General features: G+C 51.2%; 1 protein-coding gene across 1 annotated transcript in view; it reads right to left on the bottom strand.

The window, feature by feature from the left end:
- The window catches only part of PRKX (protein kinase cAMP-dependent X-linked catalytic subunit), a 68,844-nt gene that overhangs the window by 21,908 nt on the left and 23,671 nt on the right, over positions 1-23,265 (bottom strand). The window contains exons 3-4 of the mRNA XM_019627104.1: positions 11,401-11,664; positions 1,935-2,054 (exon numbers count right to left, since the gene is read on the bottom strand). Coding sequence (XP_019482649.1) covers positions 1,935-2,054; positions 11,401-11,664 — 384 coding nt within the window. The remainder of the gene's footprint in view (positions 1-1,934; positions 2,055-11,400; positions 11,665-23,265) is intronic.

Genomic DNA, 23,265 nt, shown 5'->3' with positions numbered 1-23,265 from the left:
TTCTATTCCTAGTATTATTCTATTAGACCATTAGAATATCCTATAGCTCCTATTCGATTACAATAACAAAAAGTCTATTTTCTAATACCGTAATATAGTCAAATATTATATCCTAGTCATATTCTTATAATTCTAATCATTACTTTATAGAATAACCCGAATGGAATAACTCTCCTATAGCCTAACATTATACTCTCATTTTATTCTAATAATTTTCTATTATAGTCCATCATGTTCAACAGCATATCACGCCATAATATTGTTTTTGCTATCACATCACATATCTACTAGTCATAGCACATATTATGCTCTGTAATATTGTATTCTACCCTGATAATAAAGACAAAGAAAACACGTGGACCTCATCAATTTAAATACCACCAGAGCCAGAGTTCAATTGTCTGCAGGCTGCACTGCCCTCCAGTGGCCGTAAAATTCCAGCAGGAAAACGTGGTGCTGGCGTCTTGAGGAGACGCGGATGGATATGGGAGCATATTTACCACTGCTGTACCTGCTTGAAGGATTGACCCTATATGTGATTTACTTTAACCTTTTTCTTTGCTTGGGGTCTTCCTGGGCTACGGTATACATTAAGAAATGTGGTTCTATGTGATTCACTAGAAATGTTTGAGTAAATATAACGGAAAATTCAAAAGACTAGACACATGGTAGATATAGATAGATAAATGATAGATTGATACATGATAGATGATAGATCAATGATAGATGATAAATGATAGATAAATGATAATAGATAGATAAATGATAGATAGATACATAGATGATAGATACATAAATAGATAGGTAGATACGTAGATAAAGAGATAGATACATAGACAGATAGAAATGATAGATAATAGATGGTAGATAAATAGGATAGCAATGATTGATGATAGATAACTACATCATACATACATGCTAATAGGGATGACAGATTGACAGGTAATAGACAGGGATGATAGACAGATGACAAGTGGATGGATACAAAGGTAGCTGACTTAGGAATACGCGGAGATGGATGGTAGACAGACAGACAATGAACCCAGGTTTCCAGGGTCCACTCAGGCCGGCCGCGCCCTCAGTGTAAAAGACGGCCCCTTTCCATCCTCCTTTCCAACCGAAAGGGAAGGTTTCCTGGTAAGAGCCTCTGGACTTGCCCTGCGTGGAACCCCCCAGGTGTGGCACGGGCTGGCTTTTGCTCCAACCAGAAGCAAGCTTGGTGCATCTGTGAGTCGCGGGCAGGGAACACGCACGCTGAAGACAGAAGGACATACGACAGGAAGGAGGCAGAGAGGCAGCTGGTCCAAGGGCCCCCGCTGGTGTCCTGGGCGCCTCCCGGCTGGCGGTCTGAACGCCGACGAGAGCTTTTCACCCACAGAAGGAGGGTGAGGTCCTCCTTGCTTTCCGTTTCTGGTACAGGAACATCAGACATGTCTGACTCGTAAGCCAGCCTCGACGATGGAGTCTGATGACACCCTGACCAACGGTCCACCTCGCCGGTATCTGTCCCTGGGCCAGGGGGAGACACGACCTTCCCATTCTCTCCTGCAACGCTGGAATGCGATGTTAGGAAAGCGCCCCGTTTCCTCCCGGACACGCTGTTCGTTCAGAAAGCTCTAAACTGTGTTTGATTTGGGTTTATCCAGCCCGTCCGTGTCCCAGCTCCAAAAACAGTCCCCTGTCGAAGGTGAATGTCACATTCCCGGAAGACCGACAGGGACATTTTCAGACGGGATCAAGACCTCCACAGGCGCACACGGCTGATCCTTCACGAAACCAGCCTGTGTGTTTGCTGTTATGAACACAGCCTGCATCGCCTGTCGCACCACTGGCCGTAGAAAACTGCCGCGGGACCACATCCCAAATATCTGTCCCGTGCTCGGGGCTCACAGACGCAGGGCGAGTGAAGGCGGAAGGGGGAAGCCCTTACTTACCCCGACAGCATCTCGAATATCAGGATGCCCAGCGCCCACCAGTCCACCGCTCTGCCGTGACCTTTGCTCTGGATGACTTCGGGGGCCAGGTACTCGGGCGTCCCACAGAGGGTCCACGTCCTGGGGAGAAAGAAGGGCGGCCACAAAACTCAGCCGGGCTGGGCGATGCAGTGGGTGCCCATGAGAAACACCGAACGCTACAGCGAGACGAAACCGACCCCGGCCGTTCCCAGGGCCCACCCTGGGGATACCCTGTCCTGGATGCAGACAGAGCCGGTCTCAGCTGGCCTGCCCCCTCGGGGACCCGGACAGAACCTAAGGAGCGGCCTTGTCAGCATCGGTGCCCTTTGTTCTTGCTGCAGGACACTGTCATTGTCACCCAACACCTGACAAGGCAGAGCCCGGCTTCCTATGAAATGGCATCTAAAAGAAGAAGTCAAGAATTCACGCACCCGGACTCAGAGGTTCACGAGCTCCTGAATCACTCTCAACACAGTATGGAGTTTAGTAAATAATAACGTATCAACTCTGGTCATCAATTGTGACAAACGTAAGACGCTAGCGACAGGGCGCTCGGGAGGTGGGCTGTGTGGGAACTTTCGGCATCATGTTTTCTGTCCATCTAAAACTATTCTCAAAAGGTCATTAAAAAAAAAATTCAGTATTAGTTCTAGTCGACCGTTCCCTCCAAAAGTAAAAATAAAAAATAAATAAAGAAACTATCTTGCCTAATCTTACCTCATTATTTTGGGGTTTAAATTTTAAATATAGTAAAATACCTCCATGTATCTTAATATTAAAATAAAAAAGACGTGTGTGGGTTCTGCTGTCATTTTGAGGGTTTCCGAAGTCCTTAGGCTCAGGGACATGAGGCTATTTGGGGGTTACACAGAGCAGAGAGGTGAGGAAGGGCTTTTCTCTGCAGAGGACAAGAGATTTGCAAAAAAAAAAAAAATGAGCTTCTAGCGCCACCTAGAGCACAACGGGGTAGCCAAGCGGGACCCAGCAGAGACACGGAGTTTTCTGGTTGGCCGTTTGTTTTCCCTGTTTGTTTTTATTCCGGTCATCCGTTCCTGTGAGGCCTGAAATCTCTCTTTTTCACAGCAGGGGTGGGGAGAAGCTGTTCCTTTCTCTCCTTATAAAACAACTGTCTTTATACTCAAAAAAGAGTCACAGCGTTTCATTAAAACCTACAGATGTGTCACGTGTCTGCGGACATCTCTAAATTTTGTGCTGGATGGAAAACACAAGACTGATTTTCTTTTTTTTTTTTTTAAAGATTTTTATTGGTGAATTGGGGGGATGGGAACAGTGCTGGGGAATTGGTGGAAGGGGAACAGGCAAGTTGATGTCGTTTTGTTCTTCAGTCTAGTTGTGGAGGACGTTGCTTCACTGGCCCAAGTTGGCACCATCATTGCGCTCTTCCTGGGCGAGGCAGATCAGTCGCCGGCTTCTGGATGGCCGCTCACTGCGGCTGCTGGCTACACACGGTAGCCCACGGCAACCCACTGCCACAGGGACTGCAGCCTACGCCGTCGCCGGCAACTCATGGCAGCCCAGCTCCAGGTTGAGCTGTTGTTCAGCATCTTAGCTGTAGAGGGCAGTGTCACTGGCCCTCATATGTGGGATCCGAACCGGGGCCCTCTGGCGTCCCAAGTCAGTTCCTAACCATCGCGCCACTCGGCCGGCCCAAGACTGATTTTCTTAACTGTCTCCTCCTTTGTCTATATCACTGGTGGGGAGGGGAGTTGGCTAAGAAAAAAGTCACCTGTAAAAAGCTGAAAAAGGGACAAACGTCCAGTTACAAGATGAAGGAGTCCTGAGGATGCTCTGTAGAGCATGGTAACTCCAGGTGACAATGCTGTATTGTTTATTTGAAAGCGGCTCGGAGAGCAGATCTTCAAAGTCCTCATCACAAGAAAATAACTGTAGCTAGTGAGGTAATGCTTGTTAGCCAGACTTATTCTGGCGACCATTTTGCAATAAATACAGGTATGAAATCATTACAGGGTACACCTGAAACAAATGCAACGGTATGTGTCATTGTATTCACATACCTCACTTCAAAAAAAAAAAAAGGGTAGAAAGCTATCAACTGATGAATGGATGAGCAAAATGCAGTCCGTGCAAAGAGTGGAATATTATTCAGCCACGAAAAAGAATGAAGTCCTACCATTCGCCACAGCATGGGTGGACCTGGAGGGTATTATGCTGAGGGAGAGACATCAGACAGAGAAAAACAAATCCCATATGGTTTCAGTCATATGTGGAATCTAAACAAAACAACAAAACAGGGGGCAGCCGAGTGGCTCAGTTGGTGAACATCACGCTCAAGCGTGTGAGCTCTGAGCAACAGCGGTTTGAGTCCCGGCCCGAGCTGAGCAGCCGCTGAGCTGCCAACAGGTGGCAGGATAGCTCAGCTATAAACAATAAATAAATAAAAATAAAAATAGAAAAACAACAAAACAGAAACAGGCTCACAGATACAGAGAACAGACTGGTGGTTGCCAGGTGGGAGGGGGTCAGGGGGCTGGGTGAAAACTGTCGTCTGATTTTAAAACAGACTCTAGACAGAGGGAATCAAGTTAACCTGAGGTCATGCAGGTGAACCCTAACCCCATAGCTGGTGTCCGGATCAGAAGACAACTCCAGAGTGCAGCCATGATGAGAAGCCAACAGTACGGAGGGTCCCCCAAAAATTGAAAACCAGGACCCAGCAATTCCACGTCTGGATATTTATTCCAAAACAACAGAAGCCAAGACCTCCAAGAGATATCTGCTGTGCCGTGTCCTCCCATGTCCCCCAACCTTCAGAGTAGCCGAGACTTGGAGTGCCCTGAGTGGCCATCGAGAGATGAATGGATCAAAAGTTGGATATATACGCAAGGGAATATTACTCGCCACGAACAGGAAATCCCGCCGTTTCTAACAACGTGGCTGGACCAGGCTTGAAGTCCACAGGCTGACAAGCAAAACAAGCCAGATGCAGAGAGGCAACTACTGTACGCTCTCACTTCCATGTGGGGTGTGAAACAGTAAAACTCACAGACACAGAGAACAGACACAGGGGCGGGGGTGGGGCGCAGGATATGGAGGGATGTTGGTCAAAGACTAAGCTTTCAGCTGTAGGATGAATAATGTGTGGGGACCTAACGTACAGCAAAGTGATGACAGCTAATAATATGGTGCCTATATCCTTGAGATTTGCTAAGAGCGTTGGCCTGAAGTGTTGTCACCGTCCCGTAAAGAACGGTTATACTGTGTGACGGGATGGCTGGTGGTGATCGCTTCATAATGTGCATTAAACCATCCTGTTAAACACCTGGTAGCACATCCGAGGTCGGCTCTGCAGGTAGCTGGAAGCCTCACTCTTGGCTGATACTAAGACCAGGTGGAGCTGGCCACAGGTAACTGTACCTGCAGGAGATACAGCGTCTCCCCTTACATTTGGAAAGGTGAGTCTCTTCTGGGCTCCGTCCCAGGGGAAGGGGCACGGGCTGTACGAATTTCCAGTTTCTACGTAGCCTCAGGTTGCCTGGCCCTCGTCAGAGTAGGGGATTCCTGCAAAGACTCCCAAGTCCTACGGGAGGTACAGGGAGGCAGACGCGGCTATAAAGAGCTTCGGACTGCTGGACACAAGTGAAGGCGGGACCGAGAGCCCTGGGTGTACTTGGGACGCCACTGCCGCTTGGTCGGGGCTCTGAATTACCCATGTCCCCAGCCTGTCCCCAGTCTTATCTCCTTTTTGCTCACTTGGCTCAGGGACAGAACGCAAGACGACACCACTGCTCTTAGTTTGCTCACTGTTACCAGGTCCGCTGCGGCAGGCGGGGAAGGGGAGCGCGGTGGCCAAGGAAAGATGGGATTCTCCGTCAAGGACAGATGTCACATGTTCAGGTGACCTCAATGCCCCACTGCCTTCCAGGGCACGTGTACGGGGGTGACCTGTGGCCCCCCAAGAGTCCTAAACCCCAGTGCGTATACATGGCATCGTACCTGGGAACAGGCGCTTGCAGATGTAATCAACTTGAAATGAGGTCATACTGGATTACGACGGGACTAACTCAATGACCGGTGTCCTTATAAAAGGAATGGGGCGGGGACGGGCACGTGTGTCACGTGAGCACACGGTGGGCAGGCCGCCTGAAAGCCAGGAAGGGAACTCCACCAGGAACTAATGGGCCAGCACCCTGATCTTGCATGTCAAGCCTTCAGAACAGCGAGAAATGAATTTCTTAACGCTCATCAATCCTGCGGGATTAGGACCCCCCTCTCGTGACCTCATGAAACTTTTATTACGTCCTAAAGGCATCAGCTCCTGATATCATCACATTGGGGGTTAGAGCTTTAACACACGGATTTTGGAGGGGTGCAATTCTGTCCATAGCATGGTTATATATTGATAATGACAATAATAATGGTGATGGTGGTGATGGTGCTGATGATGATGGTTATCGGATTGATAATGACGACAGAATAACAATAATGGCCATGATAATGATGGTGACTGTGGGGATCACAAAGGCAGAAGCACGGATGTCTGCTCAGCGCTTACTAGACACCAGGAACTGGTGTAAGGAAACACGTCCGAATGAGCAGACCCATCCATTCTCCCCGACAACCCTACGGGGTACGAACAGTTCTCCTTACTTCACAGACGAGCAAAGCGAGGCCAACAGGAGCAGTAACAGCCCAAGCTCACCAGCTTGGAACTATCTGGGGGCCGACAGAAGCAACTATCCCCTTAGGCACCTTTCATTCCCAACAGCTGCTTGCGGTGTTCCCGCTATCGGGAGCTCATGGGAATGGAGAGGAAACTGGCCTGGAAGCTGGAAGGTACTACCCCTCGGCAGCTGTGGCAACATCCTAACATCAAGTTTTCTGACTGTACAGCAATATTTAAAAGAAAAAAAAAACGCACTGGCACCATCTGAGGTCACTAACGCCCCAGGTCACGGTTTTAAAAACACGACGATCATGTGAAACAATGGAGCAGGCATCCTGCCTCTTGTCAAAGAGGGTATTTCAAGGTCACGCAACGGGCCGATGAGGGGAAGTGGGGTTTTTGTTTTGCTTTGTTTTGTTTTACTAGAAGAATTCCAGATAAGGAATGCAGGAGGGATGACAGCGTGAGAAGATCAGCATTTTGCCATCGCTCCTGCAATGCCAGAGCAGGGCACTGGTGGACCCTCTAGCCACAGGCTTAATGTTGGCTGGGCTGGTGACACTGGAGCTCACAGGGTGGCCATCTCCAGTCACACAGCACTTACAGGAGGACAAGGAGGAACCCTGGGCTTCTTGCTAGGATGCAAAAGCAACAAGGAAAACACAACACTATCTGTCACTCAGAAACGACAGGGAGGGAGAGAGAGACGGAGGGAGAATCCTGGATCTAATCAATCCATACAACTAACCACCAGTTTACAAGACGTACTGGGGACAGAGGAACGGAGGTAAACGACACTACGAGGAAGCAACCTGCCAAATCTAGACTGTAGGGTTTCCTATGGGGCAAGCGGTCCAGTGTATTTGATCAATAAATGGCAAAAAGAGAGGGAAAAACGTGAACTTGATGGATTAAATCAAAGTGAGACGCAGATCAGCCAAAGGCAAAGGAGAAACCTTGGTTTGCAGGGAAGAAAAAGACATTTGTTAGAGACCCTAGGATTTTGCGCGTTGGCTGGGTGTCCGCATGACATCAAGGATTTTTGTCTTTAATTTTGGAAGATGCCACTACACTGTCCAAGTTACTTTTTTAAAGTTCATTATCTGTTAGAGAGAGGACGGTGGGTACTAGCTTGAAAATAAATCCAGAAACAAAAACGCAAGAGGTAGAAAGATCAAATGAGGTTGCAAAGCTTTGATAGCTATGGAGGCTGGCTGGGTCAGAGGCACACAAAGATTTAATGTAAATGTTTTATCTCTACTTTTGTGTGTGTTTCAATGTTCGGTAACAATTGGAAAAGAGTGGGATGTGTGTTATCTGTAGCAAGATGCCCAAAATGAAAATCTGAAAGATAGTATTCAATTTAACATGTCCATTAAAAAAACAACAACAAAAACTACAGTAGAATAACTACAAAGGGTCTGTTCACAGAGGGAGACCCCCTATCAGAAAAGGAATGCTATGTATTCTACCTAGGAGATCAAATTTAAATATGTCAGGAGCTTCTCTTGACCATTTTAGAAAATCAACAATAATTGTATAGCTTGTCCCTAAATATTTTAGGAGGGCTCTTTTTTTTTTTTTGGTAAATAGAATGTATGCAAAACAGTTTAATACAAGAAAAATGAAAAGCAGAAAAAATACCAAATACATATTTTCTCAAACTACACTCCCCATGATTAGAAAGATGAAGTTCTTTCTAAAAACAATGTATCACGATGGTAACAAGGTTTTCTTTCCCAAAAGACAGCCTGTTCATTAAGTAAATTAATGGTTTGATGTTATGTTCTGAACTGACCTCATTTATTTCATCTTAAATGGATATAATGGACAGGAACATGGTTTGCCAAACTTATAATCAAGTGAGTATGTGAAACATTTTGTTGTTGTTGTTTTCCGGTTCATTGGAATCAGACTTCCAAATAAAATGAAAAAAAAAAACACAAAAAAGCAACGGTACAGCCTATACCACATGCTGCCAGTAGGGGGCAGCACAAATGCACCAATATTCTAAACTAAACCAAGTTGGGGAAAAAAACCCCACAAGTCTATGGAAAGGCCCCTCGTTTTTATGTGCTTTACTCTTAGAAATATAATCCATGAAGTTCTATAGGGGAAAATCTGATGGAATTTAACTGTATCACGAAGAGTTCACAGGGTGACCCGTTTCTAAAAGCCATCAGAGAGATAAGTCATTGAGTGAAAAACAGCCCCCTAAAATCAAGGTTTCCACCACAAATGCAGACGTTTCCACACAGGCCAACAGGCGTAAGTTTTCCAGGTCTGCCTGTCCCACCGGGAGCCCTTGAATGTGCTGAGGAGTTCAAATTTTAATCTAATTTAACTATTTAAAATGTAAAAACAAAAACTCTACGCAGTTACTGACACACGTTCAGGGATTTCTGGAGAGCTTCTGAATCTCCTTCTGCCAACTGTGACTGTTTCTGGACGCTAAATTAACATCAAGTATTTCTTATGAAAATTTGGTGCCCGGATTGAGACGTCCCGTGAGGATTAAACATGTGTCCTTGGGGTTTCCCAATCTTACGATCAAAAAATGCATGGAAACGCTCAACTTATTTATAGGGCTAGCTATGTTGAAAAGGTCGTACTAGGTATACATTGAATTAAATAGACCCTATTATTAAAATTACACTTATGTTTTACTTTTTAAAACACGATTACTTGAACATTTTAAATAAAATGTGAGGTTATTAGTACTGGACAGCGCTGTTGTAGATAAAGCAACATTTTAGGAACATTAATGGCTAAAATTGTCCAGAGCAACAATTTTAGGAGTGCACGTTATTATCAGCAGCTGCGATGGCCTTAGCAATATTAGCACAGTCTCTCTCTGGCTCTGTCTGGGGGGTGTCTCTCTTTAATGCCTAATTATACTAAGACCCTTTGGGGGGCAACTGGAGATACGAGGAAGTAAGCTTACATCTTATTAGGGGATGGAAGCGACAAGAAACACAACAGCAAAACCCCCAAACAAAACCAAACCCCTAGACAATTAGAATGTGATGGAAAGGACCAACATACAAAATAACAAAATTTCATCACTCACCCTGACACACTTCCCTTTTACTCATTTCTTGGAACTAAAAATCTAGAATTGCATTCAAATCAACTGTTTAGGGCCCAAGAGCAGTCCCCCCGGTGCCTCCTGTAAGGGGTGCTCCTGGCTTAAATGCATGGAGTTTAAACTACTAAGAGTGCTTTCCATCCGTCATTTTGCTTGCATGGCATCTCACGTTCATTGATTTGCGGATATTGAACCCACTTGCATCCCAGGAGTAAATCCCCTTCGATCGGGGTGTGTGATCGTTTGAAGACATTGCTGAATTTAGTTTGCTAATAGTTTGCTGAGGATGTGTGCTGCACACCTGAAACTAAAGCAATATTGAATGCCAACTGTAACTGACTAATAAAAAAAGTTTTTTAATAAAATATTAAGAGGGTTTCTTGTATTCTTTATAGTCAAGGCTGCATTATTCCTGAGGGACACAATACACGTTCCGCAGACCAAGGCACTAAAATTGAGAAAATGCAACGCCCAGGGCTTTGCAAGTGCGTTAGCCCCACTTAGGCTGAACACGGGGCTTTTATACGTTATGTATTATTTAATTATACACATTACTTACAAACATCTTTCCAATTCAATAGAGCAGTCTGGGTCACTGGGGTGCATTAAGCCAAAAGGTATTTGTACGGAACTGTGTAAGACTATTTTAGGTCACGATTCCGAATAAAATCAACTCTCTGCTTGATTTTCACAACGATGAGAACATTTGTCCCAGGAATTCCACTTTTGGAATTCGACATCCTAGTTTCAGAATGAATCCGAAACACAAATATTTACCGATGCATAGTGTACGTTCTCGGCCTTTATTTACATAAGGAAACGCTACAACCAGTTTTTGGTTCACCGAGTGGACTTTTTTTTTTTTGTTATTACAAGAAATAAAAAGCAAGATACCATTTTTTTAAAACGGCATAAAGGTGCCCTCGACATTTTTCAATGCGTACTCCCTTCTTGCAAAGATGGTGAACTAAGCAAATGCAGCTCTACCCACGCCCAAAACACAAGGGAAAACGACTTTAAGACACGTTTTAAGTGGAACCCACAGGAACTAAAGGGGGCGGGGAGAGAACACAGTACACTCTTGGAAGCTGCCCAAGAGATGCGCCAGGAAAGCTGGATGATGGGCAGACCTGAGAGTTGAAAGGGGTTGTCATCTGAGAATGGAAAATGTTGGGAGGGATGGAGAGACAGCTCCTTGACTCAAGGTACGTGCGTCTAATTTTGATAAAAAGCAAAGCTAACTTGAGCTATGTCACCTCACACCGGTCAAAATGGCTATCATCAAAACACAAGCAATAACAGGTGTTGGTGAAGACGTGGAGAAAAGGGAACCCTTTTCTGTTGGTGGGATTGCAAACGGGTGCAGCCACGATGGAAAACAGTTCCTCAAAACATTAAAACTAGGACTAGCATGTCCTCCAGCCGTTTCACTCCTGGGTGTTTATCCAAAGAAACTGAAATCAGGGTCTCAAACAGATGTCTGCACCCCTGTGTGCACTGCAGTTTCATTCACAAAAGCCAAAACATGGATGCAACCTAACTGTCCAGTGGGCAGTGAACCGATCAAGAAAACATGATATATGTGCAATGGACTCTCATTCGTCTATACAGCAGAAGGAAATCCTGTCACTTGGGACACGCTGGATGAGCCCAGAGCACACGACGCTAAGGGAAGCAGATCACCCAGAGAACGGGCGGAAACGGTCACTTACTTGTCTACCAGTTTCTTGGCGAACCCGAAGTCGGTGAGCTTGATGTGACCGTCTCGGTCCAGGAGGATGTTTTCCGGCTTCAGGTCCCTGTAGACGATTTCTCGGGAGTGCAGGTACTCGATGGCACACACGATCTCGGCCGAGTAGAAGAGCCCGGCGTTGCTGGAGAACCGCCCTAGGTTCCGCAGGTAGCTGAAGAGCTCCCCGCCGGGCACAAACTCCATCAGCATGTACAGGAAGCGTTCGTCGTGGCACGTCCAGAACCTGCGGGGACACGGCGGTGGCTGAGAGACGCGGGGGGCAGGGGTGCGCAGGTGACAGGATGTGGGCACGGGGGCGCCTCAGGATACGGGTATGTATATGTAGGTATTCACACGTGGAGACAAGCAAACATGTGTACGGACTGATGTGCAGACCCGGTACACATATCAGGGGTGTTTGTAAACGTTAACCCACGGCATACACAGAGGTTATGTGAACAGAAAATAGTAAGATATGGGTATCCTGTTAGACATGCGATGGCCTCGTAATAGAGAAGAGTAAATTCCATGTTTAGACAATAAACTGGCTAACAGCTTGTTGTGGGCTAAACTGTGTCCCTAAAAAGACGTACAATGAAGCCCTGACCCCCAGGACCTCAGAATGCGGCTGTGTTTGCAGATGGGTGACGAAGGTGACATGAGGTCACTAGGGTGGGCCCTGACCCATTAGAACTGTGTCCTTATCAGAAGAGGAGGTGAGGACACAGACACACACAGAGGGACGGCCATGTGAGGACACGGGGAGCAGACGGCCATCTGCACGCCCAAGAGAGAGGCCTCGGGGGGACCAGCCCTGGGACACTGGATCTCGGACTCCAGCCTCCAGGACTATGAGAAAATAAGTCTGTTTTTTTTTCTTAAGCTGCCCAGTCTGTGATATTTGTTTTGGCATCTCCAGCAAATGCACACACAGTGGGCACGTCTTCAGGGACCCAGTGCTGTAATCACGCCTGGAAACTTACAGTAAATGAATGCGCTGCCTCTCCAACACCTGCGAGGAAGAGGTGGCCATTACCGAACGAAGCCCAGAGTAAGAGGTTTCTGGGCCATTAACGGGTAGGACCTTGCCCGAGAGAGTCAGGAGGGATGCAGTGTCCTTTCAGAGGCTCCATTAGCTCCATTAATGGAATAAAAGGCAGCAGCAGCAAAGATCAAGGCAAAACAGTGTGGTGGAGAGAAAGAGGGGAGCAGAGGCTGAGCCCCATCGGTGTTTGAGAAGTTTTGGGGCAAGGGAGGTAAGCGTTGATGGAGAAGGAATGTTTTCACGTAGGGGAAACCCAGGATCAAGAGGACAGAGCTTTGGAACGGAAGGCCATGTGTTTAGAGCATTCAGAGACACGAGCACGCCCACGAGAGGGGTCATCTGGTAAGAGCCACCCTCAGGCATGGGGACACACAGGGCGACGCGAGCCCAGATCAGGCCACGGGCGCCAGGGACGCCCTCACATTCTCTTGGGTCATGACGATACGGCCGCTGCGTTCCTGCAAAGCTGGCCCAGTGCCCAGTGTCCAGCTGGGCTTCGCCGAAAACCAACGAAGCCCAAGGAACCGGCCATCGTATGAGGCGGAGGTTCAGGGCACCGTCTACCTTCCAGAGGGTCCTGCCCGCTGGGATGGGCCACCCAATCCAATAAAGCGAGATCAAGACCGAGCTTTGGGGGAGGTGGCTTGCAAGGACCGGAAGGTGCACTGCAGGGAAACGCGTCAGGACAGCCACACTGTGCTTCCACGGATGAGCTGAGAACCCAACAACGGTCTCAGCGCCCCGGTGCGGAAATAGGGTCCAGGCTCCCAATAACGCCTGACTGGTGAACCTCTACGAGCCGCTCTGTAAACTGGTGACTGTCTGACCTCCACGGGGCACGGAGGGTGACCCAGTTAGTGACAACGCACCAGGGAGCTGGTGGAGGTGGCATTGCGCCCTTGAGAAGACCTTAACTGGTCCACACTACCCAAAACTGGGGCTACCGTTTCCTACAGCTGCGAATTTGGTTGAAAAGGTAGAAGACCACACAGGACCCCCTTAAATACGTGAACACAGACGCACACACACACACAGATGCACTCTCTCTATCAATTAACACACACCCATTCTTTACAAAAATCCTAGAGCCAGACCTACTGATCCCCACCAGGCTATAATCGGCTCAAGTCCTCTCCGAACTCTTGGAAACAATGCCGCACCACGTTGCAATGCCACCTCATGTCACCCTTCACGGCCGCCAGGGACATGAGTAACAACGGGAGGACGTCAGGACACGGCCCAGAGAGGCTCAGCGTAAGGCGTGAGAGAAAGCGCCTTCAGGACTAAGGCGCCCAGTGGCGTGTGCTGCTCCCTAACAACGGTGTGGGTGGGGACCAGGTGACCCCGGCTGCAGCAGCCGCTCCAAGATCTCAGGTTTGGTCACCTGGGGTCCAGCTCAGTTGCAATGTCACCCACACACATCACACACACAAGCCATCAGTCGTCGTCAGCACCCTTGAGAAGTGAGTAGGAAACTACGGCTATGAAATAATAATTCCTGACGGCCCCGATTTACACGTCTTTCTCCAAATCACTAACGTCAAGTAAATATCATGAGGGAAAAAAAAAATCCTTTAGCACATCCTTCCGTGAAATCTCCCTCAATAAGACTTTTCTTATATGGAGAGACTTTGTAAAGAGTTGGGTGTTTTTCGTGATTAAAAACCAAAATATTCAAAGAAAGACGACGTTACCATCCCTGGAAGGTTTACAAACATCAAGTCGCCACTTGGGGCTTCTGGGCTGACAAGAAGGAGTCTACGTGGCCACAAATAAATGAAAACCTGAGTTTAGAAAATGAGGAACAAGATTTCTTGCACTGGCCCTTCCGTTGGTCAAATACTTGTCATTACGGGGAAGGCACGGTGCATTGCACTGAGTCGATAAAAAATAAAAACGCAAAGGCTCAAAGAGTGACAGGGTTTACCACAAGTGACAAGGCAACGAGAGGCGTGTTCTGAGTTTGGGGGTCTCCGTGGGCCTTATCAGTGTTACTGACCATCATCATCACCCCATCACCACTCCTGAACCCCATTGTTCACTGACCTCCACCACTCATTCGCCCTTTTTGTCCCTGAGTGGGTCGAGTTTGGCCAAGAACCCGCTCTGCGCCGGGTGACGTCCCATCTTGGACGTACAGTGATGGGAAGGGCAGCTCCAGCCGGGGGTGTCCTGAGCCGTGGGGGTGATCAGGGGAGCGGACGCTAAACACTCAACACAGGATACCGGGTGGGGTCGTGGCAAGAGCGGGTCTTGGGAGGACCTGGCGGCAGGATGCACCTCTGCCCAGGGGAGACCAGGGAGGGACGTGCAATCGGGCTGGAACGCGAGGCCCCCCTGGCGCCGTGGAGACAGGGCGGGGAGCCTTCCTCGTGCCGAAGGTATGAAGGCGGAACCTCGGATTCCGGGATAGCAAAGCCGAGAATGGCTGAGTCTGACTTTTCAAGGCAGACGCAAGCCCCAGCCTGGGGTCAGGAGTGGACGAGCCCCCGGGAGGCCACCGAGAAGAACGGAAGGGGACCCGGATGAACGGAGGAGGTGGCTTCTGGGAAGACGCGACCGAAGCGGACAGGCTCTGAGATGTGGGTACAACAGAAAAGGGCAGGACCCCTGACAGAGTGAATGCACAGGCGGAAAAGAGGAAACCAAACGTGGCGCCCCGATGGGGCGCAGGGGCTGGGAGGCCATTTCGGGGGAGCTGAAAGGGGGGCCATGTGGGGTCTGAGGGACCAGGAGGAAGGTGAAGAATTTGGTTTTGGACATAAGGACCTTGAATGGCCTGTGAAGCGTCATGAACAGAATGGACCCGGGATGAATCCGACGTGGACGTCTTGCTCAGAAGGCCGCAGGCGCTGCGGCAGGACCACACCTCAGCGGGGGGCTTCAGTCTAAACTAGGGAGCACGCCTGGTCATGGGGACAAGGGCAGGATTTGGGGGGGGCACATGCACACATGCCTGCCCCCTACCGTCTGCGCCTCCACCTTGCACGGCCCAGCCTCTGTCCACGGGAAAGCGAGGGTGTCCGGCCGCACCTTCAGCACGTCCTCATCCCCGAGCGTGCATCCCAGCACAACACCCGAAAGCGCCCTCCACGAAAACGGAAGACGCAGAACTCGCTGCTGACAATGCACGCGAGCAGTTGAAAGCTGGGACTGGATCAGACAGGAGTACCCGAGAGTCACAGCTGCGTGACTCACAGCAGCCAACATGTGCAAAAAGCCAAGTGTCCATCCACGGATGGACAGATAAGCAAAGATGGGGTCCATCCATCTGCAGTGAAATAGTATGCAGCCAGAAAAAGGACATGCTGACCGCTGCTGGGTCATGGATGAACCTTGAGGGACACTATGCCACGTGCAAGCAGCCACACACAGACGACAAAGACCGCGTGGTTCCAATTACAGGAGTTCCCCAGAGGAGCAGACGGTGGTGAGATGGGGAATGTAGTGTTTCATGGGGACACAGTCTCCGTTTGGGAAGATGACATACCTCTGGAGATGACAGTGGGGACGGTTACAGAATCACGTGAACGTCCTTGAGACCACTGAACTGTACACCTAAACATGCTGAAGGCAGACACTTTTACCACAATTGAGAAGCTAATTAACACGGCCGACGTGTCCACACGTGCACATGAACCTATGAAGACAGAAGCAGCAGACAGACTGCAGCTTGCAATGCCTCAGGACGCACAGGAGGTTTCCAACCCGGGCCCCTCTGCCTGGCTGGGTGACGCCCGCTCAGAGCAGTTCTCTCCATCGGCAAGAATCACTTTCTATCTTGCTCCCTCTTCTATTTGCAGAGGCTGAGCCGGGGGGCCCCCACCCTACGGCGTTTTAAGGGACATGGAAGTGAGCCACACCCATCCGCAGAGGCCTCGCTCAGCATTTGCTGTCGCATCTCCAACTGCTGCAATCCAGCTGGACGTCTGCCACGACGGAAGAGAAGGGGAGACGGCCCCGTGCCGCCCTATCTCCTCGGCCCCATCTGTCCGTGCAACCTGAGGCTCTGGAACGTTCCTTCTCCTTTCCGAACTGGCTCCGTGGTCACCAGCCACCTCCCCACACCTGGGTGACCTGGGCTTACTCCCTCCCACCCACCTCACGGGCGTCTCCTGCTCCTGTCACCCACCGCGACTCCATCTGATGACGCCCACCAACGACAGTCACGCTTTCTTCCAAGGCTGCTGCCCCCTGCTCCTCTGCACTGCGAATATCCCGACCTAGCACGCCCGTCTCCCCTGCCCAGCGTCCTAGCCGTGTCCCACCCCACGTCCACAGCTGTGCAACCTGCAAGGCTGAGACCTTCGCCCCCAGCCACGCACCCCAGCCCCCGCCTGAACCCCCAGGGAAGCCCAGCAGCTGATGTGCCAGGCTCAGCATCTTCCTGAGCCCACGCCACATGCCACTGAACCCCCGGGGGACCCTGGCCGCGCCTCCTTGTCAACTCCTCCTTGACAATACCCACCACCTTCGAAGTGGTCCTTGTGTCCACGCCCAGAGTGGAGTCCCATGTGGGACTCAGGTTGTTCGCTGCGTCCCAGACCCCTGGCGACCAGGGAGCGGCTGTGGTGCCATTCTGCATCTGGAAGGTCCCCCCATCCCACTGTGAACCACCCCTCTTCCTTCTGCACAACTCTGCTGAACTGTCTACCTCATCCCAACCCCACGCCCCCTGTCTCACAGAGCAGACGAGCTACCAGTTACCAGTGACCCTGGGTCCACTGGGGACTGTCACTCTGTCACCTCAATTTAAGCTTCCCTTTTATAAGTGTCCACCTTGCCCATGAAACTCATCCATTGCATCATTTTAGGGCCCCCCCCCTAAAAAAAGAACGGGAACAGGAGCCTGGGAGGTGTCTGCGTTCCTTCTGTCACATCTGTTCCTTGCAGGCGTGACGAAAGACAAAGGACGCCTATTTCTAGATCTTTGCTTTGAAAATGGCAACGGAGAGAGAGGGCTGGGCAGGAGGCAACACCCTGTTGTTCCCTCCTGCACCATCACGAAGACCAAGGAACGCTTTTACCAGCTGCGGGCCGGGCCGTGGAGTCATGGACAGTGACAGCACACCAGACGCTGTGACCTTCACAAAGCTCTTTCCTTTAGGCTCTGGCCGCGGGGATCCCAGTGAAGAGAGAAGGTGTCAGTGCCCAGAAACGACAAGGACATGCCATGTGGGTGACAGGCTCCCCGGGTCTGCAGGAGAAACGTCTTCACCACCACCGGCCGCCGGAGCATTGCCAGCCTGGCTCTGCTGCCGTGCGATGAGCCACATGGCGGCTCAGGCACCGTCCCCGGGTCCAGACACCGGTCGTCACGACCCAATCACGGACCTCCAGGCGCAGGGGCTGGGTCAGGACTCAGAGAACGGGACGCCACGCCCACGGAATCTCTGTGTGCGCCTCCACTGCACACGTGCTCAGCTGCGGTGGTTCTGTCCCATCGGGGACACTCGGCAGTGGCTGAAGACACTTATGGTTGTCACACCTGGGACAGGGGGTATGAAATGAACAGCAACCACGCGTCGAGGCCAGGGACGCTGCTCGACACCCTCCAGGGCCCAGGACGCCCCATCGCAGTCATCCAGACACAAAGGTCAACTGTGTGAGGTTGAGGGACCTCCCTAGCTTGAGAGAGCCTGTCTATCTGTCTATCTATCTGTCTGTCTGTCATTCATCTATTTATCATCTGTCACCATCTATCAGTTATCTATCCATCAATCCATATCATATATCTATTATTTATCTGTCATCTATCTTCCATCTATTTATCATCTAGCACCTATCCATCAATTATCCATCCATCCATCTATATCATCTATCATACATTTATCATGTATCACCCATTTATCAATTATCAATCTATCCATCCATCTACCATTCATGTATATCATCTCTATATCCATCCATCCATCATCCATCTATCCATCCATCTGTCCATCCATCCATCATCCATCGTCCATCCATCCATCCATCCATCCATCCATCCATCCATCCATCCATCATTCATCTATCCATCATCCATCCATCATCCACCATCCATCCATCCATCATCCACACATCCATCCATCCATCCATCATCCATCCATCATCCATCATCCATCCATCCATCCATCATTCATCTATTCATGCATCTATCCATCCATCCATCCTCCATCCATCCATCCTCCATCCATACATCATCCATCCATCCATCCATCCATCCATCCATCATTCATCCATCATCCATCCATCATCCATCCATCCATCCATCCATCCATCCATCCATCCATCATCCATCCATCCATCATCCATCCATCATCCATCCATCCATCCATCCATCCATCCATCCACCTACACATGCCAGTAGTCTCATCAAGGAGCCAATTTCACCTGCAGGGAAATTTCTGACAATGTTGAGAGACACTTTTCATCATCACTACAGGGGAGGGTGCCACTGGCCCAGGGTCACCCCGCTCACCGTGGCACACCACACAGGACAGCCCCCGGCACAGTGAACTACCTGCCGCAGACGCCAGCAGCGCCGAGGCTGAGAACCCCTGTTCTTCTGGGCCCAAACATCTCGTAACACGTCAGCTGTCTCTACGTGCGGAAAGGGTGAGGGGTGATCACGAGATGCTGGTGTCTGGGGAGACTGCCAGCCTTCTTCCCTAGACGTTGCGACTTGGTCATAATTCTTCTACGCCCAGGACCCTGAGGTTCTTGGCCGTTCTGAATGATCTCTCCCTGGCGGAGCTGGCCTTGGGACACGGCTTCCTCCCCGAACAGAACGCTGTCCTTCCATGCGTGTTTAACGAGTGCCCTGACCTAGCAGCACCAGGTTGGCGTGGGGTTTGCAGAAAGGCAGCCTGGGGAGCGGGTGCTGGGGGAGGCGAGCCCCAGTGCGAAGACCCTCGGCACCCCTGAGGGATTCAAGGCATTGTTCGCTAACGGCGCTTTCCCACTCAGCACGTCCCTTATCCTGTGGCGCTGGCCACCTTCCGCGTCCATCCAGGACGCGGGCCAGATGCAGCGGGCTGTCCGTGTCCCCGGAAGCCGGGCCACACTAGGTCCACCTCAAATCCGGTTTTTCAACAGAGCTGGTCCCTCACGTGACAATGCCCAGAAAAAAAGGACGCTGCGAGTGCATTATAATAACAGCCATGTGCGCTGAGGGGTAAACCCTCAGCTGGTCACTAAGTAGGTCTTAGGGGCTGAACTGTGTCCCACGAAACTCACATGGCAAAGTCCTCAGCCCCAGGACCTCCACAGGAGACTGTTTGCAGATGGGGCTTTAAAGAGGTGACTAAGGTGACATGAGGTCACTAGGTGGGCCCTGACCCAATAGGACCGTGTCCTTATAAGAAGAGGAGGTGAGGACACAGACACACACAGAGGGACGGCCATGTGAGGACACAGAGAGCATACGGCCGTCTGCACACCCAGGAGAGAGGCCTCGGGGGGGGACCAGCCCTGGGACACTGGATCTCGGACTCCAGCCTCCAGGACTGGGAGGGAATAAATGTGTGTTGTGTCAGCCACCTGGTCTGAGGGACCTTGTTGTGGTGGCCTCAGTGAAGTAATGCAATGGGCACAGTCTTTTTCCATCTTTTCTGGATAAAGGTGGCCTGGAAATTCACGTCACGGCTAGGTCTCTACAGGATCCATTGTGACAATAACGTGCCGAGACCCTACGCATTTCACAAGATCTGAGGCCACCACAGCGTGCCTTGTGTTACACGCAGTATCAGTGCTGTGGACAAAGGAACACTGACCAACATCGGGGGGGGGGGTTAAAGGCGCTCCCACCGTGTACTTCCCCCAAACTGGTGAGTATTGTCCCCCTGAGAATATTGAAATGACGGTTAGGTTCCAAGCAGACTAAAGGACAAGAGAAAATTCCTGCCTTTGGCCGCGCCCCCAGCTGGATGTGAGGCATAAACAGACGACGTTGGATTGTGACCTGCACCCGGGAGTGTGGGGGCAGCAAGAGGAAACTCAAGGTCACATGCAAACGCTTAGATCGTGGAGGAAGGTGTGGAGACGTCACACTCCCTCAAAGACAAAATCAAGCCGATTCAGATAACCTGGGGTCAGCGTGCATTCCCACGAACCTAGAGCTCACAGACGCTGCGATCTCAACCACTTAGGTCCTTGTGCATGCTTCTGTCAATATTTTGTTTTCTTTTCTTGCAGGATGCTTTCTATTTCTAAAGTAAAATAATTTCTAAATGTATAAACAGACACACGGCTTAGATATGCCACTGAGGACAAGACACAGCAAGGTCAGGACGCGTCCCTGTGTGTTCTAGACTCCACCGCCCGATAAGGAAGGCCACCGTGAGCGGGTTCTGGTTAGTGGTTCCTGGTGAGCGGGTCCTGGCCGCAGACAGCAGATCCTCTCACGGAAGCTCAGACTGGCAAGCTCCGTCCTGTCCCTGTTCCTTTTTAACTCCCCAAAGTCCAAGACTTCTATCCTGGAAACGGTGACGTGAACACTCCACACGCCCCTCCCCGCCGCCCCCAACTCATGGGGCTTTTTGGGACTTTAGACTTCTGAAGTGTGAAAACCAAAAAAAAAACCCTCCCCTGCCCATCGCCTCGGCTGACCCCCCGCTCCAGGAGGTGACAACGGGGTGCGTATCAAATCTCCCGGGACTCCTGCAACAAAGTGCCCCACACTGGGTGGCTTATACCCACAGGGACACATCCTCCCCCGTCCTGGAGGCCAGGAGGCTGCCACCAAGCTGTCCCAGGGCCGCGCTCCCTCCGGAGGCCCCAGGGGACGGTCCCTCCTGCCCCGTCCAGCTCCTGGGGGCTCCAGGCGTCCCCGGGCAGGTGGCCGCCTCCCCCCCATCTCTGCCTCCGTCTCCGTGTGGCGTCCCCTTTGTGTCTGTGTCCCTCCTCTTCTGTCCCTGATAAGGACACTCGTTGGGTTCAGGGCCCCCCTGATCCAAGACGCCCTGCTCTCAGATCCCTCACTCAGTCCCATCCACACAGACCCCGTTTCCACAGAAAGGCCTGTTGCGGGTATGGGCGTGATGGTGTGAACACATCTTTGGGGCGGGACCCCATGCCACCTGCACAGGAGTAGAACTGCAAGCACTTGCAGGCCCTCACCCACGGGCCCATGCACACCCTCCGATGTCACCCTAACGCTGCCTGAAGGGTGCACCTGCACCCCAGAATCCATGCAATGGGACGAACTGTCCTCGCCAGAGCTCCCTTTTCTCGCTGCCGGGAGGCCCCCTCCCACTGGGAGCCTCGCTCTTCTCGAAGCTGATTCCTTCCCAACAGCAGCGCCTGAGAGGACGCGTGTTCACCGTCGATTCTATTTGCTTGGCTTTCCTGTTCTCCTCACGTCACCCAATGTCACCGCACACAGAGGCAACGCCAGCAGGCCAGGCGCGCGCACCTTCCTGGGAGAACTCAGGTGCAAAGCACCTTCCGGAGCGTGCCCTGCGTTTGGTGAAGCCCAAGCCCGTTTTTCTCTCTCTCTCTCTCCCGTCTTTCTCTCTCTCTCTCTCTCTCTCTCTCTCTCTCTCTCTCTCTCTCTCTCTCTCTCTCTCTCTCTCTCTCTCTCTCTCTCTCTCTCTCTCTCTCTCACACACACACACACACACACACACACACACACACACACACACACGGACAAGTTGGCGGTGTGACAGAGACGTCCACATCTCCTTTAGAAAACACTTGCTGACAACCCTAGTGGACAACGTCCTTTGTCAGAATCACCATTTCAGACGATGGACGACCCGTGACTACAAACCTTTCTCCATCCCAGGGAAAGGTCGACTACACGCGTGTGCTTCTTTGCACCGTCTTCCCCCCGCTGGCCGAGTGCGGGCTGGGACCCAACGGGGGACGGGTGGCGGCCCCGCTGCGGGTGCCACTTTTGTTTCTATGACTCAAAAGCATGAGAGTCTTGGGAGACCCTCATCTTGGGCACAAAACCGCCCTTTCACGCCATAAAAAGAAAGTAAAACAAAAAGTGAGCTGCGTCCCTTCTCCCTGACATCAAATGTGCCGCCCGTCCCCGCTCTGGGGAGGACGCCATCTCAGGCTTGGAGGACACTGTTCTGGTGTCTGAGTTTAGGGGTGTTACCCCCCGCCGTGTTGGGGTACACGCAAGATGCTTCAACACCATGGCAGAGGACAGCTGTCTCGACGGGGCAGGGGTGTCGGAGAAGGGCAGGTGCCCTCGACAGGACACTGTGTCACCGGGAGCCCGGTCAGGTCCCTTCCGGCCTGTAAGCAGAGGCGCAGCTCACCGGCCAGGTCTGTGGGGAGGGGTGCCACGGCTGTGAGGCGAAGAACGCCTCAGAAGGAAGCAAGGTGCGGGCGGGCAACAGCATCGGGGAGGCTGAGGCAGAAAATCGGGGCAGAGAAAGGGGACCTGGGCCCGGCAGGGGCTGAGGAGGGGACAGAGGAAGGCGGCCATGGCCAGGGACACCAGCCGCGTGTGGGCGTCCGAATGTCTGACCCCCGGGTGGGCAATGGTCTCCCTCTGTACCAGCAAACAGCGTGGGGGCAGAGGGATGTGTCCGCGTCACGCTGGGCACCCTCCCCTGCAGGAGTGTGCGCGACGTCTAAACAGACATCTGCTAGTCAACTAGAAACCCGAGGAACGACCTGAGTGACTAAAGCTGAGAAGGGGACGGGCGTCTCCAAAACCCAACTGAGGCGGCCCTCCAGGGAGCCAGAGAAGCGGACCCTGCTGGAAGGGGGGTGACAAGTCTCCAGCAGGGCCACCCACGCCCCGGCGGGTGTCGCACCGGCCGAGCAGGGCAGACACTTCTAGAAGCACCACCTGTG

The sequence above is a fragment of the Hipposideros armiger genome, unplaced genomic scaffold (genome assembly GCF_001890085.2).
Source record: "Hipposideros armiger isolate ML-2016 unplaced genomic scaffold, ASM189008v1 scaffold_709, whole genome shotgun sequence".
Lineage (NCBI taxonomy): Eukaryota > Metazoa > Chordata > Mammalia > Chiroptera > Hipposideridae > Hipposideros > Hipposideros armiger.
This window is presented reverse-complemented; position numbering and strand designations above follow the sequence as displayed.